This window comes from Hemicordylus capensis, chromosome 4 (genome assembly GCF_027244095.1).
Source record: "Hemicordylus capensis ecotype Gifberg chromosome 4, rHemCap1.1.pri, whole genome shotgun sequence".
NCBI lineage: Eukaryota > Metazoa > Chordata > Lepidosauria > Squamata > Cordylidae > Hemicordylus > Hemicordylus capensis.
Genome location: NC_069660.1, coordinates 36452448 through 36462981, shown reverse-complemented (window position 1 = coordinate 36462981; position 10534 = coordinate 36452448). Strand labels below are relative to the sequence as shown.

The 10534-nt window shown below is 44.9% G+C and overlaps 1 protein-coding gene across 7 annotated transcripts in view; it reads left to right on the top strand.

The window, feature by feature from the left end:
* The first annotated feature begins 489 nt into the window (after window positions 1-489).
* RPN2 (ribophorin II) overlaps window positions 490-10534 on the top strand; it is a 39042-nt gene continuing 28997 nt past the window's right edge. For 4 of the 7 annotated variants that reach the window (XR_008306261.1, XR_008306262.1, XR_008306263.1 and 1 more), the window contains exons 1-3: window positions 490-714; window positions 2478-2671; window positions 6672-6767. Coding sequence is in view for 4 of the 7 variants with exons in the window: in XM_053246532.1 (XP_053102507.1) it covers window positions 702-714; window positions 2478-2671; window positions 6672-6767 (303 nt within the window). In the remaining 3 variants the exon portion in view is untranslated. Of the gene's footprint in view, window positions 715-2477; window positions 2672-2887; window positions 2918-6671; window positions 6768-10534 lie in introns of those variants that run through there. The other 3 variants (XM_053246530.1, XM_053246533.1, XM_053246534.1) reach the window with 3 other exon arrangements.

Sequence of the window (10534 nt, the reverse complement as noted above, 5' to 3'; positions counted from 1 at the left end):
CAATGGTCTGACTCAGTATATGGCTCTCCAGGTTTTAGCCCTCCCTGGAGATGCCAGAGCATGAACCTATCTACTAGGATCTTCTGCATGCAAAGCACGAGTCCCACTACAGGACTACAGCTCCATCCCCAAATGACCTTAGATTGTTATGTTGGATTAATTTACAACGTTCTGGATTTTGTAAATACCCATAAATTATTTGCTCCTTTAAGAGAAGGAGGAGAAGCTTGCTCGCCCAGATTCTTATATCCTAACCCTCAAAAGAAGTCTCATCCCTATTGTCAAAGCATCCAGGAGTGATCCACAGAATTCAAGTTGGAACAACCACACCTCCGCCCCATGCAGCCTCTTTGAATCTACCTCTCAACATATGAATGAGTCGCCTCCCAGCCAATCAGCGGAGCACACATCCTTCCCCCCACGAGCTCCACCCTTCACCAGAAGCCGCCGGACTGGGACGTACCACTCGAATTCACTGGCGAGGGGGAGCTCAATAGGAGCACAGCTCTCGCGCTCACCGCAGGTTTATATCCCTATGGCTGCTCTGCTGTTTTCTGTGCGGGAAGGTCAAGTTGGTCTACCTCCCCGGGTACTGGGCTTTTCCTTAGAGGCCAGTATTGCACCGGGTCGAGTGGTACGTTCCGGTGCTCCGGGCGGAAGTGTGCTCTTCTTCCCGTAGTGCAGAAGAGGCGAAGGGGAAAATGGCGGCTCTGGGTAAGGAGCAGAGTGAGGTGGCGATAAGGGGCGCGCGGGGGGCGGGGGAGAAGGAATTGCAACCCGCCAAGGGGCTGTTCTTATCCTGTCATTTGTGGGGATGGACGGGCGCGGGGTTCCTCCTAGGTGAAGACTGGAGGCGGGCTCGGGATACCCCTCGGAGAGATTAAGGAAGATGCCTCATTCATTGTAGCCAGAATGGCCTGAAAGTCCTTTCCTGTACGGTGTAGAAATCAAACTGCAAGATCTTTTTCCATGTGTGTCCCTTGAGCTGGGCTTGTGGTAGCAAGCATGAATTGTCTCCTCTGCTAAGCAGAGTCCACGCTGGTTTGCATTTGAATGGGAGACTACATGTGAGCACTGTAAAATATTCCCCTCAGGGGATGGAGCTGCTCTGGGAAGAGCAGAAGGTTCCAAGTTCCCTTCCTGGCATCTCCAAGATAGGGCTGAGAAAGACTCCTGCCTGCAACCTTGGAGAAGCCGCTGCCAGGCTGTGTAGACCAGGGATTCTCAATGTTGGGTCTCCAGATGTTGGACCAACTCCCATAATCCCCAGGCCCAGTGGCTTTTGGCTGGGGATTATGGGAGTTGAAGTCCAAGAACATCTGGGGACCCAACATTGAGAATCCCTGGTGTAGACAATACTGAGCTGGGTGGTCTGACTCAGTATGAGCAGACTAATTTCTTCTTGATCACAGAGCTCTTGGAATAGGGCAATAAGGTTTCTTCCTTTTTCTTGTGAGGGCTCCTGGGCCTTTATATGGCAAGCAGACATGCAGCAGGTGAAGCCTTCCCTAGATGAGGAAGAGTGGGGTGATAATTGAATGTTTGCCTGTCAGGCAACTGTTGGAAACACAGGAGCTGCCATTTTTTTTTTTTTTTAAGTAGCTGGCATAGATTTAAATACTTGGGGAGGTTTTACTTGTTAAGATTATTTGCAGTTATATGTATTTGACTATCCAAACGTGCTATACTTTGAGCTATTACTTGTGGAACAACTGTTGTGAAAGGCATATACATGCAGTCTAATCCTATGCATGTTTACTCTAATGTAAGTCCATCTGTGTTCAATGGACTGCAAGCCTTAGTACAAATGCAGTTCTAGTTTAATTTAATACCCTGATCCTATAAATAATACCTATTTACTTGGAAGTGACCCCTTTGAAATTGGGGCAGTCAAAAAAGTTATCTCTTGCAATTTAAGGCAGATTATTACTGAATCCGCTTTAGCTACCTTGCCATGCATGTTGTCAGTCCCTTTATAGTAAAAGAGGACTAAAAGGGTTGGTTTGTCTCCCCGCTTAAATTTATATTTGTAAGTGATTATCAATTTCAATCTGTATAGAATATTGTGAATATGAAATCAAAGGGGGAGAGATGGTGATGTTTGTCCTGGATTAATGTGGAATGCAAAAGCATGATCCTGTGCATAGAGCAAAAGAATGCTCTCTCTCTTTAATAATGAGAAGCATGGATGCTGCTTCAGACTTTGTGACAAACATCTTTAGTGTCACTTGAATCTAGCCTTGAATCCTGGGATGTCAGTTTCATATTTCATGCCTGAAGGCTGCCAGGTAAACAAGTTGTCCTATTTGGAGCCAATTGTATTATTTTCTGGCCCCAGAGTAGGTGCTTTGTTTGCGTTATGTAACTGAGAGTAAACTAGCATAAATATTTGCTTAAATGGTGCTATTTAGAAGGCTTTCTAAGGAGACATTCAAAGAGCATTTATTCAGATTTCTTTCCCCCTTTTTTATTTCCAGGATGTCTCACACTTTTCATCTTAGCTTTAATATTTGTGGCCAACATCCGAGCTCTGACTCCTAGCCATTATCTCACAAAACACGATGTCGAGAGGCTACGAGCTTCCTTGGAGCGTCCATTCTCTGATTTGGAGGGGAGTTATTACTCCATTGTAGGACTCAACAAATTAGGAGGGCAAGTGGCTGACCAGAAGGTGAGGATGTATCATAGTAAAGTATGGTGTATTATCAGGTCATGAAGAATTGAGTTCCATCTGTGTGCATCACTGACTTTTTAAAATCAATCTGCAATTTTCTGCTAGCCTTGGAGAGACATATTTACCTTGGGGTGATCAATCAAGTGCTAAAATGTCCAAGACCTCCTTTCTACTGCTTATTTGTTTGCAGTGCTGAATCCCTGTTCACTGACTGAGAAACATAACACAATGCTCTGCCTTGAGGTGAGTGTGTGTGTGTGTGTGTGTGTGTGTGTGTGTAAGAGAGAGAGAGAGTTGAGACTAGAGCTGCCTGTACATTATTTGCCTTCTCTCGTCTCCAGCAGAGAGAGGAAGAACCATAACCAACAGCTGTCTCAGTGTTGCACTGGAAACTCCATTTGGTTCTATGGCAGCTGCTAATCCTGGCTTGTGTGCACACACTCTCTCTCAGAGTGGGGAGGCAGAGGAAAAGCATATGTAATGGTTCTAGATACGCATGGTATATAGATAATTTGATGGAAGATTGAGGAGACGACACGTGATGGGGTGTGTGCATTCATGCAGTAGACAAAGCAATAAAATCCCAAATCATCGTTCCTACGTGGCAGTCTTTAACAGTTATTTACACACACAATTGTATTGAAATAACAGGCAGAATAATTTGGTGTTAAAGCAGAGCATTACGTAAAGTTCAAGAAATACAGAAGAAATGTGGTTAGATAATACTTTGCTATCGTAATCAATGTGAGCAACTTTATCTATTTATTTTTACATTTATATCCTGCTCTTCCTCCAAGGAGCCAAGAGTACATGGTTATGTTTATCCTCACAACAACCCTGTGAGTTAGGTTAGGCTGAGAGATACATAACTGGCCCAGAGTCACCCAGTGAGCTTCAAGGCTGAATAGGGATTTGAACTTGTTTCTTTCCAGTCCTCATCCAACACTCTAATGACTACGCCATGCTATAACCAAACTTAATCTGGAGTATGGCAGCTTTTTGTGACTGGTATATGTTTTACTAATCTAGCTCATTGCTACATATTCCTTCCCATATTTATTTCTCATAGGGGATAATCCAGTTTTATTGGCAGAATAAATTTATTCATTTTATTTTCTACATCCTGATATGGGAAGCCTTTTTCTTTTTTCCTTTTCCTCCTCCCTGTTCTTGCAATTTTTCCAGGTAGAGAAAAGCATCCCTGTGGATCAGAAATCAGACTCGTGCACAATGATATTATAATTTGATATCAGAGCATATGCTTGTGGTCAAGGACTGGACACAAGCAGGGGATGCAGAAGGATCAAGAGATAGGAGTACAGGAGCAAAGCTAAGTTGCAGCATATTGGTCTTTCCAAAGCAAGTGGGAGGAAGAATTAGAATTAGCCTTTTTTTCTTTTTTTAACAGCCTAAACTCGAGACTTTGACAAAGCTGTTTTGAATTGGGTTGTGTGTTGTTAATCCTATTTCTGGCCATTTATTACGGTAATAGACACTTTAGCTTTTTGCTCTTGAAATTCTCTTGTTACTTCTCAAAATATCTTTCAAACCAAGTCATTATACTTTTTTTTTTAAGTGACTGATCTGCATCACATCTATATATTTAATTCTCTTACAGCCAACTGAATAGGGAGCTGCTTGGGGATGTGGGAATGCATCTGGATGCCTGATGGTGGAACTCTCGCGAGGGTTCCAACCATTGCCTTGGGATGGAACGGCAGCCAGGGAGGCAGGCAGGAGAGAGGAGGAAGAAGCAGAATTGAAGGGGAATCGGCAGAGTCAGGGGGAAGGAGGAAGAAAGTTGGAAACCGGACCCATTGCTTTGGGAGGGAATGGCATTGAAGGTGGCGAGACACCAGGCATCCGCCATTAAGACGCCCGACAGGAAGTATGGCCGCTTTGGGAGTGGCGTGGGCGGGAGAGAAATAATAGTGGTGGCGGTGGCGAGAAAGCAGAGGAGACTGGGGCAGAAGGGGGCGGAGGGGAGAGGAGACTGGGGCAGAAGGGGGCGGAGGGGAGAGGAGACTGGGGCGGAGGGGAGAGGAGACTGGGGCAGAAGGGGCAGGGGGAGAGGAGACTGGGGCAGAAGGGGGTGGGCGGGGTGTGCCTCTGCACAGATGCTCTGTGCCGGTTCAGCTAGTTGTTAAATATTTCATTAGTATGTTCTATATTATTTTTAGATGTTGTATTAGAGTTCCTCCAATAGATGGAGCCAATGTGCAACCTTCTCCCTAGTAGGTTGGGTTGGCCTGTGTGTGTGTGTGTGTGTGTGTACACACACACACACACACACACGCACACACACACACGAAGGCCAACCCCTAATAGGGAGAAGGTTATACATTGGCATATATGGCATATAGTTATGTAGTTAAAACACATTGATTTAGGATTTTCTACCCCTTGTGTTGTGTCTGCTCATAGCAAATATCACAAAACATGGAGGAGCAGGCTCACACCAGGAAAGAGTGATCTCTCTCATCTGTTCTACCACCTCTGAGCATGGCAAAGCATGCAGGGAAAAGATATAGCAGGCTGTTGGGTCTTTATTATCTTTACTTCTACTGCTCCACCTGTAATGGCTCTGCATTTGGTCTTTATGTAGTATTATTGAGTATTGCCGATATGTAATAAGTGGGGAGGATGCACATAAAGAAGGCATTATACGAGAGGGAAATGTGAATTTCTGTAGATTTTTCTTTGTACTATTGATTGGTGAAAATCTGTGAATCCACAGCATGTTATGGAAACCTGAAAAAATTGTTTGAAATTGGGTTATTTTTTAATTAAACTAATCTAAATCAAACTTCTGATTTAGACTTTTAAATAAGCCATGTTCCTCTCCTAGTTCTCAGAGACTATTGAATATGTAAAGTAACATAAATAGTATGTGCAATCTGCCTTTTAATCACCTAGTTCTAATCTTCAGTGTCGTACTGTGTTTCTCCTTGCCCCGCCAATCTGGGATTAGGAAGCAGTCTTCCAGTAGGCTTAAGTCTCGGCATCCTTTTACAGATTAAGCACTGCTCTTCGGTCTCAGTGCTAACAAACCACCTATAAAAGGGGTAAGCACACAGCACAAATAACATTGGCAACCCACCAGAATTCAGTCCTTTTGGCCCATCGTCAAAGCTGCAGGTGCAAACTTAAAAAGCATAGTCCTGAATAGAACCATTCCATTTCTCTTAATGTGGTAACTCTTACCTAAGACCCATTCCCATATGCTGTGAATTTGGTATCTGACCGTCAGCACATGGATTACAAAGGGGTGTTGTCTATATTTTGAATGGCCACCATTTTGAAAAATGATGTATGAGTAAAAAATATATATACCCTATCAGGGTCCCCTAGGACCACCTCCTATGTGCGTAAACTTGGTTGCATTGGAATGTAAACACAAAACCTGTTTGCAGGGTGGGACACAGACATGCATGGACATGGTGCTCTTCAGAAAGCAGGCTAAAAATATTCCACCAAGCTGTTCTTGCTGTTGGTACATATACATGTATAAGTGTTGTGTGTAAATCATTTTCTGTAATAGGGAATTACAGTATAGGGATGGTGACTGCATTTGTAGTGTAGTGTGCTTATGTCCTGAATGCAAATATGTAAACATGATTTCGCTGTGTATAGCTCTGTCCATTCCATTATGGAGGTGACTGGCATCATTTTGCATGCTGCTTTTCACAAGACCGTTGCTGTACTCTGCCTAGAATATACTCTGCCTCAGTGGCCCTACAGAGGCTGAGCATCCCACCATCTCAGGCAGACTCTGTTGAAGAAGCTAGGGATATGGGTATGACATTTTTCTTCTCTCTTTCCAAATCCCCCATATCTATTTTTTAAAAAATCTTCTGATGTTATAATCTGTAGCAATGGAAATAATATATATTATACACTGGTGAATTGGCAGCAGATTCTGGTTTGCAGACTTAGACCTTCATTGCATGACAATCTAGTGGCAAGCGAAATAACTGTACCTTTTCTTTTTGCACAGGCTGCTTGTACCTTCATCAAATCTAAGCTGGACCCTAATAGTATTGATTCCCTCTTCTATGCTGCACAAGCCAGCCAGGCATTGTCTGGATGCGAGGTGAGTTCAACCCTTGCAGAGGACATTGTTATAGGAGTCTCCTATTGCTCAAATCTTTCCTCTGGCTTACATGGCATGTGTGTGTTGTATGACAGAAGCTACCTTGAAGGCAATTGTTCAACTATTAAAATAAGGAGTTTCAGGATATATGATAGCTATCTTCAGATATTTGAAGAGCTGTCTAGACATCAGGGTTAAGAGCTGTTCGAGAATGGAACAGTCTGCCTTATGCAGTGGTGGGCTCTCCTTCACAGGAGGTTTTCAAGCAGAGGCTAGGCAGACATCTGTCAGGGCTGCTGCAGCAGATTCTTGCACTGAGCAGAGCTTGGACTAGAAGACCTCCAAGGTCTCTTCAAGCTCTAAAGGTCTGCGGTTCTATGAACTGCGCTAAATTAAGGCAGTCACTGGCACTTTTGCCAGTCTGATCCGAGTGATGTGACATTGAATGCTAAACGGGCTAGGCTTCAGAATAAAGTTAGGCTAAGTTTCTATTATACTCTCTTATTAATATTTATTTATTATTTGTAGCAGTGGCTGATGAGGCAGTTCACTTGGCAACATTAGCAACATCCCCTACATAGGAGGAGAGTTCTTACCCTTATCTTTAAGCGTTGGCCTAAAGATAGGAACATAGGAAGCTGCCTTCTACCGAGTCAGACCTTTGGTCCATCTAGCTCAGTATTGTCTATACAGACTGGCATCAGCTTCTCTAAGGTTTCAGCAGGAGTCTCTCTCAGGCCTATCATGGAGATGCCAAGGAGGGAACCAGTTGCTCTTCCCAGAGTAGCCCCATCCTCTAAGGAGAATATCATGCATTCAAATGCAAACCAGGGCAGACCCTGCTTAGCGAAGAAGACAATTCATGCTTGCTACCACAAGACCAGCTCTCCTCCTGATGGCAGGGGGCACCTCAGTCAGCAGTGTACAAGTGCAGAGTTGATCAGATAGTTTGCCCCTGCTGACCACAGCAGCCTGCCCCAGGGAAGCTATCCAGTTTGCAACTGCAGCAGTGCAGACTGAGGTGCTTCCTTCTGGTGCTTAAAATTAGGCATTAGGATTTCCTCTCCAAAGCTGATAGCCATACAGCAGCCAGTGACAATTTTGCATCGCAGATAGTCTCACCAGCAGCAATTACACTCATACCTCACTCTTCCTGCAAAGAGCTCAGAACTTGTTCCAGTTGGTCTCCCATACAGGCAAAGATGCTTGACTTCAGCAGTGGAGCTGCATCATGTACCCTCAGTCCATTCATTGGGCCTTTCTCTGTAGTCCCTGGTTTGTTTGTTTTCCCCATGAGTAGTATTATCTTCCAGTTAATTAAGGTAATGGTTCCCTGCATTTCCTCCATATTTCTTCCTTGAGCTGTACTCTTGAGAACTTCCTGAACACACTGTTAGCCTTAGAGTGGTACTCGGATCTTCCATAGGCTACACATCATATCTGTAAGCTACAGAATGCCACAATTAGGGTATGTCTTATATTTAGTGATATTTCCCATTATTCAGCCAGTTTCTTTTATTTCTCCATACTGTAACCTCTGCTTGGTCCTTTTCCTCTCAAGGCCTTGATCAATGACCAATACATCCCAGATCTTGGAGGCTCATAGAGCTGTGAAAAAGTTTTTCCCCCTGTACAAATTTGGCATCTCCCATTCTTCCCCGTCCCCAGTCATTAAGTCAGGGTTTCTCAGACTTGGGTACCCAGATTAGTGTTCCCTGTAACAGGGATTTATAGATGTAAGAACAGCCCTGCTGGATCAGGCTCAAGGCCTGTCGAGTCCAGCATCCTGTTTCACACAGTGGCCCACCAGATGCCTCTGAGAAGCCCACAGGCAAGAGGTGAGGGCACACCCTCTCTTGCTTTTGTCCCCTGTAACTGATATTTAGAAGCATCTTGTCTCTGAGGCTGGAGGTGGCCTATAGCCCCCAGTCTGGTAGATAGTTCTGTCCTCTATGAATCTGTCTAAGCCCCTTTTTAAAGCGGTAGCCATCACCACATCCCATGGCAGAGAATTCCATAGATTAATTATGTACTGTGTGAAAAAGTACTTCCTCTTGTCAGTCCTAAATTTCCTGGCCTTCAGTTTCATGGGATGACCCCTAGTTCTAGTGTTGTGAGAGAGGGAGAAAATTCTCTCTCTGTCCACTCTCTCTACTCCATGTATAACTTTATACATCTCTGTCATGTCTCCCATAGTCACCTCTTTTCCAAACTAAAAAGCCCCAAATGCTCTAGCCTTATAAGGAACAGGGGTGTGCACAAACCGTTTGATGTAGAACCGGTTCATATCTAACCCGGCTGGTTTGGCAGTTCAATCGCAGACTAAACCAGGGCCAGTATAGTCGGCGATCGAGCTGAACCAAGCCCAGTTCAAACAGACTGGTTCTGTGTCGAAGAGTGGCAGGGGGTTGTGAGAAAAGTAATGTAAGTACTCCTTACCAGCCAGCACGGCTGCCAGTGCCACCACTCACCTACTCTCCAACGCTGTCCAAGTGCTTAGAGGCTGGTATTTACCAAGCCACCTGCATGGCAGCGCAGTTGTGGCCTCCACGCATGCCTGGTGGCTATTTGTGTTGCTTCCAAGCGTGGAGGCAACACAAATTGCCTCTGGGCATGCGCAAAGGCTGCTACCGCCATGTAGGAAGCTTGGTAAATACAGACCTCCCTGTGCTAAGTTGGGCAGCGCCAGGGAGGGGGTGAGCGGCAGCGCCGGCAGCCGTGCCCACTAGTAAGAAGTATTTACATTACTTTTATCGTGCCCCCATGCCTCTTTATAGATTTCCCCATTCCCTCCCCACTTGCTTGTAAGGGGGAATCCTCACCGGATTCTCCTTTCCAAGCATAGCCGAACTGCCCAACCAGTTCAGTCAAATGGACCAGCTAGTTGGTTCCACCAAACCAGTTCAGCAGCACGCAGTTTGGTTCAAATTTGGTTGTCCAGCTGTCCACCACGACCCCAAGATCACTGGACAGTCACTGAGACTCCGTCAGGGTCTATGTGAAGTTGTATTCTACCCCCACCCCCCCTATGCATCACTTTACACTTGCTTACATTGAACTGCATTTTCTTTTGGAGCACCTCACAATCAGTTTTGGATTTAACTACCCTAAATAGTTTAGTGTCATCTGCAAATTTGGCCACTTCGCTGCTTACCCCAACTTCTAGACCATTTATGAACAAGTTAAAGAGCACTGATCCCAGTACAGATCCCTTGGGGACCCCACTCCTTACTTCCCTCCAGTGTGAAAACTGCCCATTCATTCCTACCCTCAGCTTCCCATCCTTCAACCAGTTACCAGTCCATGCATGCACCTGTCCCCTTATCCCATGACCACTAAGTCTACTCAAGACCCTTTGGTGGGGAATTTTGTCAAAAGCTTTTTAGAAGTCCAGGTATACTATGTCAACCAGATCACCTTGATCCACGTGCCTGTTGGCATAGTATACCATGTTGTTGCCTACAATTCCCATAATCCCCAGCCAAAGGCACTATAGCTGGGCATGATGGGAGTTGTAGTCAACATCTGGGAACTTTTGTTACAGGGAACACTGCCCCAGATGTGAGACTGCAACATCTGGAGACCCAAGTTCGAGAATAAGGAACACTCAGCTCGCTTGGTCTCTGGATTGGAACCAATATGTAGTCAGCAGAGAAGAGTTTGTGTCTCAAACATTTTGTGAGATGGCCTTCTTCATTCTTCTCAAACGGTAGTCACTTATTTCTAGATGTTGAGAGCCTTTCCCTCTTTCATCAGATAGCAGATGA